We start from the raw sequence: 20120 nt of genomic DNA on the forward strand, positions 1-20120 counted from the left end.
TGGATACGCATTTACAGTGGAAGCAGTAAGGAAGGCGGTCGGCATGATGTGGTGGTGCACAGTGGCTAGTCATTGTCGGCTGGGGCGGGTCCTTGCCAACCTTACTGTTCCCGCGTTATAATCAGAAAAAATTCCTATCAGGCCTATCAAAACTAGCTGTCAAAAAAGCGCAGAGACGACTCAAAACGCTTATAATTCGAAATAAAACAACATCCGGCCGAACTGGATGTCACGGACATGCCGTTAACATTCAAAAAAATTCAAATTCAAAACAAAATCTAACGCAAAAGGAGACAAAGCTAACCGAACCGGAAATGACCGGTTACTAACTGATGAAATTTAAAATACAAAAAAAAAAACGCTGGAAATAAAAATTAAAAAAAACTGAAAAGGGAAAAGGAAAGCAAAAAGAAAAATAAACAAAGAGGGCCGAATATATATAGGGGGCGCCGCGGGTGGTGTTGCGACGCCCGGTGCTTTTCCCACCCTCAAATCCATGGCCAACGACGCACCTAATCTTTCGGTGGCCCCTTACCTGGTAACCCTACGTGACTTCTAAATAAATGGCGACGCCAGCATTCCCATATTGTTAACAAATTTATTCAAGTTTCATTATTACTAATATAGCATATCTTTCTATAAACTTCTTTTGATCTTACTGCAAGGGTTTTTTTTTTATATAAATATTTATGCTTATAAATATTTTTATTGAAAAAAAAGTAGCAATCAAAAATGCGTGCCTAATTGGAGAGGAACTCTATTTTTTTTTGTAAGTTTTTAGAAAAATTATTGTGAGCTGCGTTTTGTGACGGTTCATTGAATGTAATAATAATTGGTTTGTTTTTATAATCTAATATATTATATATATAATAATTTTTTTTTTTTTTTGGTTAAAGGCCCTTTTCTTTTTTTCATTAACAAACCTACCTTAGGGCTGTACAGTTTGGATACAACTTCCGATAATTGGGGCCCCCTTACAAAATTAATATGTTGTTGTATTAGACTTACTTTGAGTTTAACAAAACATCAATTTGGTATAACACATAGTATAATAACACTAATATGTACTATGTACTAAAAAATTTGTTATAAACGCAACTAAGACTAAATTTGGGGTAAATCATTCTCCTCAAAAATTTGTTTCACATGTTCAAGTAAAACGTAAGCTTTTAAATTTATGGTAAAATTAACGAAATCGTTTTACAGGTTCAGGTAAAACGTGAAATTTTTAAACTTATAGTAAAATTAATGAAATCGTTTTACTTGTTCAGGTGAAACGTAAACTGTTTTGCATATATCAGTCAGTGCTGGTATTGTTTTGGGTTTAGTTCAACTCAGTAAAAAAAATGTATACAACTCTTTTTTTTTTGTTGACAATGTAAGCTAATCCGCATTACTCGTTAGTTGCGTCCCTTAATATAAATTTAATGCGTTTTAACTGATAATGCAATTGAACTTGAATTACCAATAAAACTTTATTCCTTACCGAAACAATATCAATACTTTTTGCTCATTCCAAAATCATATCCGCAACAATTGCATTAATAAAAAAAGTAATAGTAAAATTTTACCGTAACGCAAAGCAAATTTTAATACCTGAAACACTTTTTTTTTGTTTCACAGGCAATACAAATTGCCTACCTATGACCATTAAGATATGCTTTGTTTTTTTTTTGTTAATTTTTCAGTATGCAACAATTTTGAACGTATAACAAGAATTGCTTTCTTAACTTTTCATTTCCTTCGCTCATTATGCATATTGCATTCGTATTCATATTCGTTTTAATTTTATACTGGGGTGATAGCCTTAAATTTGAATATGTTTGTATATTAACATTATATAATGTTGCAGAGTCAAAAAAAAATTTTAAAAGACAAGGTTGAGGCTACAAATACGTATATTTGGTTCAGTAATGGAACGAACTCACCGCTTTACCCGCTGACATTCGTTGTCGCAATTGGCCTGGCCGCAGGCCTATGTTCGCTGCCCTGTGGTTGTCATTGTAGCTGGTTTATTGTAGCCCGTATGATCGTAGCTGATAAAGATGTGGTAGTATTGTGATCGCCGGTATGGACGCAGTTAATAAAGATGCGCTAGTATTATTATCGCCGGTATGGACGCAGCTGATAAAGATGCGGCTAGTATTGGTGTCGGTGGTACCGCCTGTTGTTGGTGTTAACATTAGTGGCCTCGGACCTATGTTCGCGGCCCCGTTGTGTGCGTTGCAACTGGTGGTGGCGGTACGTCTGGTGGTTGTTGCGCTCGTGGTTGGCGCTAAAAAAAGGGTTGGGGAAGGTACTACCGATGGTGATGCTCGTGATAATAGTGGGCGCCATTGGTGGTGGTTGACGCTTTATCATATGCTACTGCGTATGGAGTTTGTGGTGGTTTTGGGGTACCATTCAGTCAGCGCAGACCACGTCACAATAATAGGTGGCCGTTGTATGTTGCCATAACGAAAAAGTGAAATTGCGGCTAGTAGTAAAACAGTCGGAATGGCAAATGTAGGTAAATTAACCACTTTGAAATGCAGGCAAGATTTGGTGTACGATGAACAAATGTTGGTTATTAGTGGAGGATTATTTACACTGCCTTTGATAAGTCTTTTGATTCCATGGTGCCTTTAACTCGCTTCCTTTGTAGCTGCGGAGCTGACTGTCGCTGCATTTCTTCCAGACGCGTCGCGATTGCGATATTAATAATATCAAATATTGCTTGCAGAAAATTAATTCAGTTTTATGTTCGAAAAGTAGTATAGGATTGTTTTCATATGTACAATGCTTATCGGCTTAAAAACAATTCAATTTAAAGTACGCTTAGCCCTTAATGGGAAAATTTAAGAGCACGAAATCACCACGTTTAACCAACTCAGCTCGAAAAAAGGAAAAGATCTTTTTTCTTCCTCCGGATCTCGTGTTTTTTTTTTCCTTAGCGATCGCCCGTCTGTCTTTTTCCTTGTTTTTCGATACTTTTTATCGCAACTTTCGCCACATCACTAGGTGTGTTCGCGCCCAGCAAAAATCTAGTGACCAAAGATGGCGACCAACAACAAAATATCCCACATTGTTCCACAATTGTTAGTATGGTAGAATGAGATGGCCTAATTGAAATGCCCGATACATATATGCTTGCCTTTTCTTACATGCTATGTACCCTCAAATACGTCACAAAAATTTTCTGCGAATCCGCCATTTGTTATTTTCAGCTTGAAACGCAACAGCAGAGTAAAAAAAATTTATTTACAAATAATTTCGGATATAATAAAAACTAAATTTAAATTAAGTGTTGTGTGCGCTACGGTATTTGCATTTATATTTTCCACAAAGGAACCAAAATCAAGTGAGTTTTAATGGATGTAGGTTATTGCATTTTTGGTAACATCTGCGTACAGTGAATAATTCAATTCGTGCATGCAATTTCTTTTGTGATTGTGGAAAAGATGTTGTGGAGAAAATGTTTCAATTTATGTTGTCTTTTAATGCATGTTTATTGGAAAGCTAAGAAAAAATAGTCGCTCAGCATCAGGTGGGGTAATGGTTTTTGTATATAAATGAACATTGCGAAAAATGTGACTATCGCTGCTTTGATGAAGGTGGTCGTTGCGAATATTTTTCCCTATGGTAATAGTCTTGTTGAGGGGTCGACTTCTAATACGCTACCAAAAATAACGAGAGGGGTGTCAGAAGACGCGTATTAATTAATCGAGAACAATAATCCGAAGCCGGAAAGTAAAAATTTTATCTCTGTCCGGAGATATTTGCAGTTGAAGTTGGTGATTTTCATGTGGTTGTTGTTGTGTTCGTGCCCACAAAAAAAATTGTGCATCACCGTGGCGGTAGCCATGGTTATACCACACACCCGGACGTGGCATGGCGTAGCCCAGGGTTATTTTTTATAAGCGCGGCCGAAGGCCGCCAACGCAGAAAGGTGTTTTGCGCAAAAATACTATGGATTCCACCCCCCGTTACGGAGGTACCCGTGGGTCAATCAAGGTGGTGATTGCAATATTTCTAAGAATTCCAAAAAAGGAATTAAGTTTAAAACCACCAAAAAGTCCCATCGTGATTTCGTCGACCACATTTCACATGTTGATCCTATCGACGGGGTACTTTTAATCGATCCCGAAAAAAGATCGCAAGGTGTTTGGACAAGTACTTGTCGCTTTCAGATATGGACGTGAGGATTTGGACGTGCTTGGTCTGACATTTCGTAAAGACTTGTATTTAGCGCATGAGCAAATATATCCGCCACAACAAACTGAACGTTTGAAGTTCCTCCTTATTGTCCAGTTTCTGTGTCACTACAACCCGCGCCTGGCGATACGGGTAAATCTTGTGGCGTTGACTATGAGTTAAAAGCCTTTGTTGGTAAGTATAATTAACAGTAACCAATAGCTACATTGTAAAAAAAATAAAGCACAAGTATATTAAAAAAAATACTATTTGGAACCTGAGAATCAGATTCACTTGGGCAAATCATAAGAGTGGTATTCGTGTAACATTTTCAGTTGTTTCCATTGTTTCAAATATATAATTTGTTTAAATCATAGGGTAATTCTTTACTTTAGCTCACAACTGCTAAAACTCGTGCAAAATTATTGGGAGGTGTGTCAAAAGACGTGCTTTGGGCGCAGGATCACAAATTAGAAAATTTTCATGTGGTTGTTGTAATTTTGATGATTTTGTTGAACCCACAAGAAAAGCTGGGTAAAAGTGTTTTGCGCAGATATAGTTTTGGTCTCCAAACCGGTGTTGGACTCACCCAGGAAAGGTGTTCTGCGCAAAATTACTTTGGATCCCACCCCCGGTTTCGGAACTCCCCAGGGCCATTTTTCGGTTTTGGAAATATCTTTTGACAGAAACTAATTATTTAATTTCCGCTTTCGGATTCGTGGTCCTGGGTTCATAACGCGTTTTTGACACCTCGCAATATTTTTGGACGAGTTTTAGCAGTTGTGAGCTAAAGTAAAGAATTACCATAGCTTTTCCAAACCCAATTGTCAACCTCACCTATCCGTGGCGAGTCCTGTTTCATTAACAGCAGAGGCTCTGCGACCCCGAACTCCTCATGGATCTAGGGGGTGGGATGGCCTAGAAGGTCGCATGTGGCCATAACAAATCGTTCCCGAGATGGTCGGGCCTGGTACCGGAACGTACCGGCTCTGCATCCGGCAAAGGATCATCAACATCGATAACACTCCCCAAGGCCTTCGGGGAGTGTCCTTATCGCTACAACGACAACAATACATCTATTTGAGATCGTTAATTTCTTTTGTCAAATATCTTTATTACTCTGCTTTTGTTGTTGCTGTTGTTGTTGTTGCATGCTAAATATTCATATTTATAACAGGATTGGCCTCGCGTAGGTGAGTTGCGGAAGCTTTGAATGGGTTGCCAGCTTCTCCAATCCAATTGTCAACCTCACCTACCCGTGGCGAACCACGTTTCTTTAGCATCCGAGGCATTGGCGACCCCAAGTTCCTCATAGACAGTAGAACGTGACCGGACAAAATTTATTAGAAATACTAATATAGAGGTGTATAGGGTGTCAATGTAGGTCTACAAGTCTATAAAATATAGAAAATAAGGTAATGGAACCAAAAACTCCATATTTACACGAAGCCTAAAATAAAGGGTCTCTATTATACCTACTTTTGGGCCGATAGTCAAATGTATGTACAATAATTATAAATGTGATTAATAAACCAAGCTATCCAATTTAAAAAATATATTCGCTCAAACCTCTTAAAATTTTAACTATAGACATAAAATAATGTTTAAATTTTTCGTATTCAGCCCAATTCTAAACAAAAATTCCGTGCGAGTTTTTTCCCTTCTCCCATTCCTCGTATTCAGACTCTTCAGATGCTTCAAATTCAAGAAGTGTAACATAGCACACCTTAGTTGCAAATGCATTGTCCGATTTATTGGTTATTTGATATAAAAGTGGATTCTTAGTTGGCTCATCTGGATCTACTTTAAGTGGTCTTGGTTTGAATAGACCCAGTCTTTCAAGAAAGACATGGCGGCAACGTATCTCCTCTAATGGCTTAGATAACGCTTCTGATTTTATTATTTCAGGTATTTCCACACGCATTACCTCTTTCAAGTACGTCACCTTTTCTTCGACACGTCGCTCCGACTGTTCAAGTAAATCCGAACAATTCATTAACAATTTCCAAACATTTTTGCTAGTGCCAGCAAATGATTTCAAATAACCAATATGTTAACGTAAACGCATGTTTTCGTTCACATCTAAAAGTTCTGGATATTTTGTTAGCAGTAAAAACATTAGCTTCTCGGTGAATTGAAAGCTGCGCCAAAATTCCATTGCATCAACTAGACGTTGTGTCGTACGTGCAAACACCTCCGGATTACCGGTTGCAATGCGCAGGAAATTGCTCGTATTGAGACCGTGATTCATGAGTGTTTCATGTACATTACGCCATTGTGCCGGGGACACTCTAGCCAACAAAGGATTCACTCTCACAGCTTCGTCTATGTGCGCTTGATCCAATAGTGTTTCATCATCGAGCACTGTGCTCACCGTACTTGGTGTTGATAGCTGTTGGTAATGTATGAACTAAATTAAAAATATTCAGTAACTCGTTAATTTTAATCTTACTTGCTGTCTTCTGTGAAGCAACGGCACATATTTATTGGAATTTGTTGAAAATTTCCGCAACATTACGAAAGCAATAGGAACCTCGGTTCAAAACAAATAGAACAGCTGATTGCGGTGATGTGATGCCGTACTGTAAATGGCCCCAATGCCAACAATGAAAAGAGGATAAATAAAATAAGAGCCACCAGTCTGCTACGAGTGGCCAGGAACTCCCAGAAATCAAAAAATATATGCCGAATTTTTTCTAAGAGGGACATTTTTGAATTGTCTCGCATTTATTCCTACAGTGTAGGCACTTTTTGCAACTGTTGTTTTTGGAAAGAGAATTAATTAGTTAATTAAATACAGGCGGAAAAATAAACGCAAGTACCCCACGAAAATGGTTAGAAGAGATTTTATGCACATCTCGCCCAAAAAAACCAGCGACTACCTCTTAGAAAACATTGAGCATATGGCTGCGAGTAACGAGTGACGTCTCTTCATAATTTATCCTCTTTGCTTTGGCTTTTTACGTTTATCGCGTCAACTAAAGCTGCAGACATTGGTGCTTTATCGGTAACCGTATCGGTAACCTTATAACAGCTGATTCGACCAACCTTATGAGAATCAATACAATCAATTATTGGTGCCGCTAAGGTCGTAACCGTATCGTAGCCAACCAATTGGTTTTTGGTTTACCGTCGTAACAATAAACAGCTGATTACGTTAGGGATACGACTACATCATCGATGTAGCACAACACAGCGCATCCTTTCACTTCTCCTTAAATACAACAAGTACCGTTTTGAATAATGCGGCTACTTCCTTAACAAACGAAGGAACATTCCCTACAACAAACGAAATATAATGGCGATACTACAAACAATATTACAGAAGCATATCGACCTGGAATTTAGATTGACTAAGATTGTTGAAAAGGTGCATAGTGAAATATTGAACTGTTATTTGTGAAACCCTAGTAATTGTAGCCGCAATACCTTGATTCTCTTTAATTATTATTTATGCTATAATTTCAGCTTCCAGAATTGGCTCAACATAAAGTTATGCGTGACTCAAAAGTTCTGATTAAGAAAACGCACAAAATAGTATGCCGTATCAGCGGAGAAACGGAAAATGATACTCACACCGAGCTCTCTATCGTTATGCCATAACATCGTTGGATTCAGTTTATGACATTGAGAAAAAGTTGGACTCAGATGATTATCAAGAATCAATGATATTTTTGAATATTTTTAATTGTATTTCATAACTTAAATTGGTGATTTTCATTTAGAAATCATATATCTTTATGCTGAAAGATGCATCATCAGACATTATTGGAGTAATGAGAAAACTTTTCTCTGACAACGTTCTCTTCAATTTTACCTGGGACGGAGTACATGGCAAACGATCTTTATCTAAACTGAAACTCGTGAACAGCGTACTTTTTGGTAGTGTAATTTAAATTGTTTTAAAATGTCATTATTTTCATTGTCCATTCCTATTAATTTAGACGTTTTCAAACTGCAATGCAGGATCGACTTCGAAGACAGCATGAGACGGTGTTTAACGCTGAGCCACAACCGGCATAAACAAAGGCGGTATCTGACCAATAAATCCAGCTCTGCAACAGCATAAACCTACATACAACAAACGAACAAGACACACTGAAATAATTTTGATTAAAAATTATATAAGAACCTAGTAATTCTTTTTTTCCTACGTTCCTATTCTAAGCTTTTTATGCTCTTATTAAAATAATATTCAACAATTGCACAAAATTTGCGAAGATTTTTAAAGCAATTTAAATGCAATGTATAAGAAAAAAGTATTTTGACTATAAATATTTGTGATGAACTTAACTGAAATAATTCTAAGTTTTTTCCTACGTTACTAAGCTTTTTATGCTCTAATTAAAATAAAATTCAACAATCGCACAAAGTTTGCGAAGATTCTTAAAGCAATTTAAATGCAATGTATAAGAAAAAAGTATTTTGACTATAAATATTTGTGATGAACTTAACTGAAATAATTCTAAGTTTTTTCCTACGTTACTAAGCTTTTTATGCTCTAATTAAAATAAAATTCAACAATCGCACAAAGTTTGCGAAGATTTTTAAAGCAATTTAAATGCAATGTATAAGAAAAAAGTATTTTGACTATAAATATTTGTGATGAACTTAACTGAAATAATTCTAAGTTGTTTCCTACGTTACTAAGCTTTTTATGCTCTAATTAAAATAATACTCGAATTTCAGAACCTGCCTGAATATTCAACAATCCCACAAAGTTTGCAAAGATTTTTAAAGCAATCTAATTGCAACGAATTTGTCAATAATTTTTAACCAAAATTTATAAAATAGATGTATAACAAAAAAATATCTTGAATATAAATAATTGCTGATGAATTTAACTGACAGTACCAATACCATCAACTAAATAGTCCTTATAAATATTGTAATCACATAATTCAAAACAAAAAATTACTATGAGTACCTACGTTTATTATTGCAAAATCACGAAGAAAGAAAATTGCATGAAGTACATTCAATCTAAAATTATGCCACAGAATGCATATATCGCATTTTAAACTAAAAAATATGAAAACTTAAAAAAATTTCAGATCGGTATTTAAGTGTAAATCGATCCATGAAAGCATCGTGAAATAACTTTTTTTTTGGTAGTTAACGTTATCGTTTAGCCTGGTTTTGTTACCAATTTTGTTATTTTCGTGGTATAAATCAACATTCAACACAAATCTTCTGTGATTATGAGTTGAAATACTTTTTGGTTTAGGTTGTGATATGTAAAATTACATATTTTTGTACACAGTTCTAAAATGTAAAGGGAAAAAATTTATATTTGTGTATTAATTGAATTATTAAAAAGATATTGTTATATTAATGATATAGAGAAGCGCCGATACGAATGTAATTGGTTTCAAACCACTGGTAGGCAATTCACCAATTTAACTGTCAAAAAAATGTTAAATTGTTCATTTTATGTAAAAAAAATTTGAAAGTTGCAATTGAAGTTCTGAAAGCTCGGAAATTTCAATTGAAGTTCAAATAATTACAATTGAAGTTCACAATTTTCAATAGAAGTTCAGTAAATTATAATTGAAGCTCAGGAATTTCAACTGCAGTTCAGCAAATTACAACTGAAGTTCAGAAAATAACAATTTAAGTTCAATTATAATTTTCTGAACTACAAACAGAAATTCTGAACTTCAATTTTAATTTTCTGAACTACAAATTGAAATTCTGAGCTTGAATTTAATTTTCTGAACTTGAATTGAAATTTTTGAACTTCAGTTGTAACTTTCGAACCTCAATTGCAGCTTTCTGAACTAAAATAAAAAAGTTATAGCATTAAAATTGGCGAATTACAAGTCAACTTACCCAAATTGTGAATTGCCTACTCACGATTTGATGGTTTACTGCAACAAATAGTTCTGTTAGTTCTTTTCTTTTGTTTTCTATATCATTAATTAATTTATTTAAGTTTCCCTTAACTTTGTATGCATACAATCGCATACAATAAAATTTGTATTTATGGGTCACCAACAAGACTGAAAAACTATTCCTTAAGACTTATAGTTAATAATTTACAACTATTATAAATAATGTAATATATTGTAAAAATGTTTAATAAAAGAAATGTTAATAGATTTGAATTAAAGAAATATTTTATTTATATAGCAGTATTATCCAAGTAAAAAAACGGTCATAACACTAGTAAAAAGACGGTCATATTAACGTAAAAATACTCGTAAAGTTACAGGTATATAACTCAAAAAATGATTGCCAGAACGTGAATGTAAGAACAGTACAGCACTATAGTTTGTTTACTTTTCGATAACCTAAAACCGTATATGTGTGAGCAGTATGGACAATCACATAAATAGGTACGACGGAATGGACTGGTCACAAATGTTACTGCTGCCCTGTACAAATGCTACTTAGCGATTTACGTGTTCCATCGACACAGCTGTTAGTCATTTTCCTAGTCAATTTACGGGCACATTTTTGCTGGGCGTGAACACGCTCCCAAGTGGATCGTAGCCGTAGACCGTAGCAGCACACCATAAGATATATTTACGGAAAATTTATCGTGAGACAATGCCCAATGTATGTATTTCAATTAAATTCAGCACATTGTTGGAAAAAGCATCTAAACTTTATGCATCGTGTAGAGAAACCAGAACATTTACAATTTAAATATAACGAACGTGGTGCAAAATGTAAATTTTGTGATATTCAAGCAGCTACACCAAGCTTCAACAAATTATTGGACCATGAGATTTCTCAAATGCCCAATAGTCATTATTTAAAATGTAAATTATACGATTGGAAGACGAAATTACATTCAAGTATGAATTTTCATTTACGTGTACAACACGCTGAAACAATTGATGTAACAACAAAAAGTTTAGAATTAATTGTTTGTACATATTGTAATCACAATGGTATTTACGAAGACACTTAATACAGGAACATGAGAAATCAGTGGATGAAAGACCATCTTTTCTATGTTTAGAATGTGGTGAACAATTTAGAACAAATACAAGTTTACGTGTACACGTTTATGAAAAGTTTGCTCATTGTACACCACAAGATTTGAACGGAAAGATCTTGAGGGTATGGTTACACCTATGTGACGTCCGCAAGCTATTTATAATGACTAGTATGGAATGATTCCGGATATGGAAGAAAACGGAGGTGACGAAATGAATCACCATGCTTCTTTGGATTCTGGTGATACTCCTGACATGCTTCCTAAATTCACTACGTCTGATCTTACTATACCTACCAAACTAATATGACTGCAAACTGATGAGCAACACTACCAGCGCAGGAAAAATAAGAACTTCAAAACAAGGTTTCGGAAAGGGCACGACTATGAATAGACGTTAATGTATTTATATAGTTTATAAATATAAAAATGCACATATGTAAAAATTACTACTACTAATTACTACTATAATAGGACATGATTTTAACTGTAAAAACCATTTTAAACATGCATTATTTATTAATTAAATATTATTTAAACAAAAAGGGCGAGTTTCATTCATATAAAAAGCGAATTGACAGAATGTAACCGGCACGGGTAACCGATAGGCCAGTTACCCGTGTTGTTGTTGTTGCATATGTTTTGGTTAGCGATAACGAAAACATACCTAATGAAGTAACTTAAAAATGTAAATAACATCGAGCGAGAAGGAATGTTGAAAACACAATAGGTAAGAGCGAGAAAGCGAGTCACACGTACACTATTTTGAGAGAGCGCATGCGTTACCTTTTTCACGACAGCAATGTAAGGCAAGGTGCACACGAGGCTACGCGTCATAGACGCTGCAGGCGAAATATGTACGATTTGATGCCGAACACATGTATTTGAATGGAGAGCTGCATACGAGGCGTCAGCTGCATGAAAGCGACAAAGCATGAAATTTTCATGTAGCAATGTTGGTCGCTGAGCGTGCGTACGCTTGAAAAAAAGGAAGAACAAGATGTTTGTTTACATTTTTTTTTATGCGAATTTGTGTAATTATTTAAAATATGTTACTTTAGTTAATAAAAGTGCGTGAAAGGTATATTATCAAAGCGAAAAAGAGTATTAAACAACGTAACAGCTTAGTTAGACATTGTTGAAGCGTTTAAAAGGCTAAAAAGTGTTGGAAACTAGAAATCACCCTTTTCTCTAGTCCGCGGTGGTTTAAAATTGCCTTTCATAATTTACAAAGGCACGGGGATGCAAACAACGTCTAATACCTATTTTCCTTTGGTTTCGGGGACGGATATAGCTGAAGAAACTTAATTTTTTATTTTTTTTCAATAATTGTTTGCTTTTTGTAGTGACGCTCGAAAGTAGCTTCGTGTGCAGATCTTGAGGCGTAGAGAAATTGTAGCTATATGAAATATTTTCTACGCGTCTATGACGCGTATCCTCGTGTGCACCTTGCATAAAAGTCATTAAGACGATAATTGGTGACCAAGTTATTGGTAACGATTAAGTAATCGATTAGGTAACGGGTACCTGTCTTGTAGGGCAATGTCACTGACACGCCAACAACGTCTTTTGAGGAAATCGTGATTGACACGGTCGGACCGCTTCGACCATCCAAAAACTTCCGTTATATGCTTACATTGCAGTGTGAGCTTACGAAGTGTGACGTCATAATTCCCCTTTAAACAAAAGACGCAATAACGGTTGCAAAGGCAATTGTCGAACAGTTTATTTTGAAGTATGGGTGTATGCGGAAAATAAAAACTGACAAAGGCACAGAGTTCTCAAATGAGTTGCTAAAGAATATATGCAAACAATTAAAAATAAATAAGTGCGTTCAACTCCATTTCATCATGAGACGTTAGGTTCAATTGAACGAAACCACAGAGTATTAAATGAGTATTTAATGACACTGAAAAGCATGGATAATTGGGACGAGCTCATTCCATACAATATGTACTCTTACAATTCGACACCACACATGTCAACGAAATATTCCCCTTTTGAGCTATGTGCATTACCGAATGAAATAGTAAGCACCAAAGAAAAAGTGTACAACCTAGACATTTGAATTAAAGCTAAAGCTTAGATATGCACATGACAATGCTGCTAAAAATTTGCAAGAAAGCAAAGTCAGAGCAAAAGAAAAACAAACTAATGTAAACAAAGCAAACTTTACAGAGAATGATTATGTTTACTTGAAAGTAGGCAACAAAAGAAAATTAGAAGTACCATTTGAAGGACCCTATAAAATAATTAGCAAAATGGGCCAAATAGCACAACTGTAAAGAACAAAAAGGAAATAACTGTACATAATAGTAATTTAGTTAAAGATAGGAGTAAGTAAAAAAAAAATTTCAATTATTTACATAAATAATTTTTCTCTATATATTTACATAAATAATTCACCATATATTTACATAAATAATTTTTCTCTATATATTTGCATAAATAATTCACAATATATTTATTTAAATAATTTATTTAGAATTGTCCATAAATAATTTACAATATAAACACCCACTAAGATATAACCGAATATAAATTAATCTGTATTTTAAGAAACTACAATTAATTTAAATTTTTCTTAAGGGGTAGGGTGTAGTGTGCCTGACCACACTAATACGGCCCATACATGACACAAAAACCATGCGCAAATATAAAACGACGAAATTTGTGCAAATGAAAATTTTGACATACACTGCTCAAAAACACTGCGCAATATTCATTTTGAAAGTAGCGCAAAAAATGAAACATGTATTTTAATTGTATAAAAAAGGCATTAATTGTATAAAAATTCACTATTTATTTTCCACAGTGCTAGTAATTCACGGTATAAGTCGAAAAACTCGCACAGAAGCGTTTATTTTCCATTGTATTTATAAAATATATATTTTAATTGCAAGGCCAGCTCAACAAATGAAACATGTGTTCTAATTGTATAAAAAAATTAGTATTTATTATTGAATTTGTGTAAATTCCTGTTACAAGCTAGAGATGGTCCTTGCGCCTTCGATTTTAACATTTTTAAGCAATAATTACTGATGCTATATTATCAGGAACTACAGGTAAACTGTGTAAGATTTACCACACACGAAGAAAAAAGCATGTGCAATATTTGCACACATGCGTAAATATCAAAATCGTTTTGATTTTAGCGCAGTTCTCTGCGCAAATACCGCAACCAGTGCACACACCGGGCAAATCCTTGTGCAAATTGGTAATTGGCACAAGGATACTTGAGCCGTGTAATTGGCGTATAATGCAGGCGATACATATTGCTGAGTCAACAGATTTGATGCATCAATTGCATAGCTTTACTTATGAGACACCTGTGACACATAGCTTAACAATGTGTGATCGCATTGCATAGCTTAGCAATGTATGATCGCATTACAAGTGGCACACTTATTTCAGAAACAATTAGCAATTAAGCATTTGTATGTATTTCAAGGGAAAATCGAATATGAAAAATACTCCAAAGTTCAATTTAGCAATTAACACACTTTGTATGCATTAAGAACTTCACTGTAAAAATATAAAAGCTGGCGGTGAGCCAAAATAAATTATTCTTGGCTACAGACTTAAACCAAGTGGTTGTCTTTATTCAGGAATCAAAGCGTGCATTTTAATGCTCGGACAAATGCGGCTGGAGAGCTAAGATAATACTCAAATCCACAACTCATCTTGGACTAGGTCCTATATAGGAGAATTAGGGAGACACTTGATTCAATCCTGATTCAGTGGACCAAGTCCCTTACACGATTATACCCCAGCAATTATTAAAGAAGCAACGGGGCCACGGAAAAGCTTCGTTACAATTGCTGCCCGAGCAGGGCTCCTACAAATCCTTCAACGTCAGCAGGAACATTCCTGACTAGAAACCTAACCGTAAAATGGCCGACCAAATTGATACCACGTGGTTAGACAACATTTCAAAGGAGCAGCTGATATCCATCACACAGGAATTGGGTATTGGGCAGAGAGGCACCACCCGGGAGATCCGAAAGTGCATAGCAGCACTGTCTTCGAAAGCAAATGCTGACTGGAAAATACACGCAAAATTTTCATCCCTAGAAGCCGCTTATAAGGAAACTACAGACACGAGTGAGTTAAATGAGGTTAAGACATCGATTTCGTCGAACGGAGGGGGAACCATGAACATCGCCGATAGACCAGCAGAGCAAGACCATTTCGCGTTTCTTCCCATGAACACAGCATCCCCACAACAGTGCTTATCATCAGGAATAGCGGTGTCATCCAACGGTAAATCTCAGACACCTCCACGGAATACGCAACCCGCGCAACCGTACTTACCATCGGGAATAACGGTACCAGCCATAAATTATACATCTCAGGTAACTCAAGCACCGACCGTTGTATTCGCACCCATCATCGACCAAGTGTGGAAGTTAAGTCAGTTAAGTACGATGGTGGACGAGATCCGTAAGCGTTCATTGAGCGGCTAGAGAAGTTAGCCGAAGTGTACGCGCTAAACGTGGATCTCCTACCAAAAACCATGCCCGAGCTACTAGGTGGCACCGCGCTACATTTGTATTGCAACAACAATGCGCACTGGGGTGGACAAGCTTCAAACAGGATCTTAGGTTTCTTCCTGCCAGGCAGGTATTTCGAGCGTCTGTAGGACGACATACGCCAACGAAGGCAGTATAACAAGGAGAAGTACAAGGATTACGTGCTAGCGATACAGAGCTTGATGAGACACGCAGGATACACCACCGAACAGCGGCTGGAACGAATCTTCTGTAAAAGCCACCCCGCTTACCTACTTTATATCCGTCGGAGGGAATTCACCAATCTCGCACAACTCTTGCCGAGGAATACGAGAGCATACATGAGGACTATCGAAAATCATCAGGCGAAGTTACGCGACACATCGCAGGTGCCACGACCTTGGTATCACCACCGTAACCTGTACACCCACCACCGCCACCACCACCGAACATACCGCACCACACGTCTCCAGGCAATCAAAGATTCGACCCAACAACGTATACAGGAGGTGCGGTGAACAAGGACACTACGCCAACAGATGTCGAAACCCACGGAAAATTTTTTGCTGGGAGTGTGGCCTCAATGATATACGCACAACCGAATGCTGCCGTCGACGTCAGACAGAGGGCTTCACGAAAAACAAGGCGCGGTGAGCCCAAGGAACTCGGCGCCGAATCGGCAGTAGTAACGTACCAAGAGCATGACCGCCTTTACGCCGTAGCCAGGCTCGGCGCGGAATCAGCCGAGGCGGTCATCGATACAGGGGCACCGAGAAGTTTCGTTTCGAGCAGCCTTGCAGATTGTTTGGTAAACTCTGGGAGCGGAGAAATGGTGAGAGAGGCCATCAAAATAACGATGGCAAACGGGACTAGCACCACAATCTTCGACGCCATAAGGACTGAGGTACGCCTCGGAGAAGTGTCACACCATACAGTTTTACACGTCATGACTGGAGCAATCGACGACATCATATTCATATTCATATTCATATTTATTGAGTCAATGGCAGAAACCTTACTGACTAGATTTACAAGTTTGCAAATTAACTTAAAACTAAGCAACTAAAATTAATTAATTCAAGGATGAGATAAATTTTCTCGATAGTAAGACTCAATCCGTAACTTAAACAAAGGCCTGGGCATTGCAAAGTCAAGATTTAGCATTCTGGAAATTTTATTAAACTCTTCGAGACCTCTTGTGAGAGGGGCAAAGCTAAGGTAATTGGTTCTCAGAACTTCACCGTAGAATATATTATGAGAGCGTAGAGATCTACTAGGAACTAGAAAATTTAACTGCTCCAACAGAGCTGAGCAATCAATAGTACCAGAGATAATATCGTAAATAAACATTAAATGTTGTACTGAGCGTCTGACATGCAGTAGCATAACATTTATAAGCATGCACCTGTTTATATAAGGTGGTAGGGGATTAACAAAATGAAGAGGTAGGAGGGCGAATCGAATGAATTTACGTTGACTCCTTTCAATTCTAGCAGAGTATGTGCTGTAAATGGGATTCCATATGATAGAGGCGTACTCTAATTTGGATCGCACTAATGAATTATACAATATACTCCTAGTGTATGGGTCCTTAAAATCCTTCGCATAACGCCGTAAAAAAGCTAAATTAGCATACGCTTTTGGTATAAGATAGTTAACATGGTTAACGAAAGTGAACGAAGAGTCGAAAATGACACCAAGATCACGAAATTCTTTGACCGAGGCAAGATATGTATTAGCGATATAGTATGTTGACGTAAGCGCACTTGTAGATCTAGAAAACGTTATATGCCAACATTTGCTACTGTTAAGTCTCAGATGATTATTAAAAGCCCACACATTAAGAGCATCCAAATCTCTCTGTAGGAGCAATGCATCAGATACAGTGGTGATACGCCTAAACAGTTTTAAATCATCAGCATAAAGTAAATAATTTGAATGCTTTAAATATAAGCCGACGTCATTAATGAAGATAACAAATAAGATTGGACCGAGAATACTACCTTGTGGCACCCCAGAGGTTGCCAAGAACTTATACGACCTCATATTCTCGATTTCAACAAATAAAATTCGGTTTGTCAGGTATGACTTTAACCATGACAGAAAAGCTGAATGGAAACCAATGTACTCAAGTTTCTGAAGAAGTATCTTGTGGGACGCTGTATCAAACGCCTTAGAGAAATCTGTATATATAGTATCAACTTGATACCCATCCTTAAAAGCAGAAACACAGTATTGCGAAAAAAACAGCTAAGTTTGTCACTGTTGAACGACACGCAACAAACCCATGCTGATATGGAACGATTATTCCTTTAATAGCAAAAGCCAACTTCTCCTTTACTACTTTCTCAAACAGTTTTGAACAGGTTGATAGTTTAGAGATTGGCCTGTAGTTTGCTACCTCGCTCTTATTTCCAGACTTGAAGATTGGAGTAATAGAAGCCAATTTCCATCGATCAATGAAAACGCCAGTGGACAATGACACATTAAAGATATGACATAACGGCACGCATAGCGAACTACTACATTTTTTAACCAAAAAAGAAGACAGCCCATCAATATCTTTTTTTAAAGAAGATTGTAGGGACGAGATGCCAATAATAATATCTGATTCCGATACCAATAATGAGCCAAAGTCCAAGGAATTAGCTGTATCAGAACCAACCCTAACATCAGAAATATTAGAGTCAGCAACAAAATTAGATTTGAAAAAATCAGCAAAAAGGTTCACTGTTTCCACTAAACTGTTTGAACTAATGCCATTAAAATTGACAGAGGTTGGAATATTGGAGCAACCTTTTTTTGTACGGACAAAGTTCCAAAAGGCCTTGAGATTTTGCTTTAACTCTTCTTCGAAACGGGAGATGTATTTATTATATAAAAACTTATCAAGCACATTGAACTGATTCATGTATAATAAATATTGATCTCTAAATGAAAATTCGTTGGTTGCTTTGTACAACTTAAAATACTTATTTCTAAGATTTTTAAGCTTTTTTAACCTGGTATTGTACCAGGGTAATTTATGTATTTTGCTTCGAAGAAGGGGGAGATTTCTACTAAATATATCAGATAACTGCAGCTGAAAAATTTCAAAGCATTCAGAGGCATTTTTAGCACAGAAAATAGACTTCCAGTCAATTTCAGCAATACTCGAATTGAGTGCATCAAAATTTGCATCTTTGAAATTGTAGGAGGGAGTATTTTGAGTGGTATTGTTGTTAGGTACAAATTCAATGAATTTTAATAACAAAGATAAGGGTACGTGATGCATGTCCGATTTGCAGATAGGAAATTGACACTCAGATAAGTGAGAAATTAAATTTTCATCGACAAAAATAAGATCCAGTATGTTATTTAGCTGGTTCACAAATGAATTAATCTGAACAAAGTTGGCACTAAAAAGAGTATCTAAAAAATATATTTCATGTAGATGATTGACATTCATAGGTGTTAATAGATTGTCATTTAGCAATTTTGACCAAACAACCCCGTTCATATTAAAATCACCAAAAACGCAAAAATGATTGTTTAAATTTTTTCGTAAACTTCAAAAATATTATTCACATGCGCGCAGTACAGAGACTCATTACTACAAGGCGGAATATACGAAACACAAATAAACAGCTTTCCAAACAGCCCACAAATAGAGACACACATTTGGTCCAGTAGCGAGTCAGTATTGGGGAGCTGAACGAAAGAAGAAAGGAGAGTACGTCTTACGGCAATTAGTACCCCGCCACCTCTTTGGCATCCCGTTTTGATTGGATCCCTATCCTTACGATAGGTATGAAACAAAGTAGTATCAAAAAATTCTACGTCAAAGAAATCATTGTTGAGCCAGGTCTCAACTATGACATACACATCATATTCACAGCGCGAAGTGACTAAGAAAATATCCTTAGCTTTAGTTCTCATCGCCGAGATATTTTGGTAGTAAATATTTACATTATTAAAAATTGAATTTTGCGGATTATTTTCTAGGGGTTGAGCGTTTGGCCTTTGCCCTTTTGAAAAAAACGAAACGGCTTTACTTTAACATCAGTTGGCCATATAGAAGAGTCTAGTAATTTACTATAGATTGAAATGAAAATTGCATCTTACTAACGAGCTAGAATCTGTGTTTTTCTTTACTAACTTATAACAATGAATAAGAGATGGCGAAATATTCGCATTTTTTGATACATAACTGATGATATCACTTGCATTAACTGACGGCTTGAATGAGGATAAATGTAACCATTTTAGGGGAACAGCTAGATTAAGATCAGCATTTACATTACTGCCTACAACGATAGTAGCAGCCTTCTTGGATTTGTTTGTCTTAATTTCAGAAGTTACGTCATCAGATGTAGATTGCTTATTGTTGCCTTTATCCATAATAGTGACGCCAGCACAAGTAGGCACGGTCTCACTGGCAGAAGCAACGTCATCAGATGCAAATTGTTTATTATTACCTTTCGCCATAATAGTGACGTCAGCATAAGTAG

The 20120-nt window shown here is 36.3% G+C and overlaps 1 protein-coding gene across 1 annotated transcript; it reads right to left on the reverse strand.

The window, feature by feature from the left end:
* Nucleotides 1-6226: 6226 nt before the first annotated feature.
* Nucleotides 6227-6974, reverse strand: LOC137252790 (uncharacterized). The gene is made up of 2 exons (XM_067788876.1): nt 6626-6974; nt 6227-6565 (listed from the first exon to the last, which is right to left on the reverse strand). Exons 1-2 carry the CDS (start codon nt 6686-6688, stop codon nt 6227-6229), a joined length of 402 nt encoding a protein of 133 aa, XP_067644977.1. The 5' UTR covers nt 6689-6974.
* Between the last annotated feature and the right edge of the window lie 13146 nt (nt 6975-20120).

The sequence above is a fragment of the Eurosta solidaginis genome, chromosome 5, assembly GCF_040869045.1.
Source record: "Eurosta solidaginis isolate ZX-2024a chromosome 5, ASM4086904v1, whole genome shotgun sequence".
Classification (NCBI taxonomy): Eukaryota; Metazoa; Arthropoda; class Insecta; order Diptera; family Tephritidae; genus Eurosta; species Eurosta solidaginis.

Excerpts from the sequence above, each read along its gene's own strand:
- LOC137252790 (XM_067788876.1), bottom strand. The coding sequence starts at position 6,688 with ATGTTGCGGAAATTTTCAACAAATTCCAATAAATATGTGCCGTTGCTT. Across the intron at positions 6,566-6,625 it reads TGCTTCACAGAAGACAGCAA|CTATCAACACCAAGTACGGT; the intron begins GTAAGATTAAAA and ends CATTACCAACAG.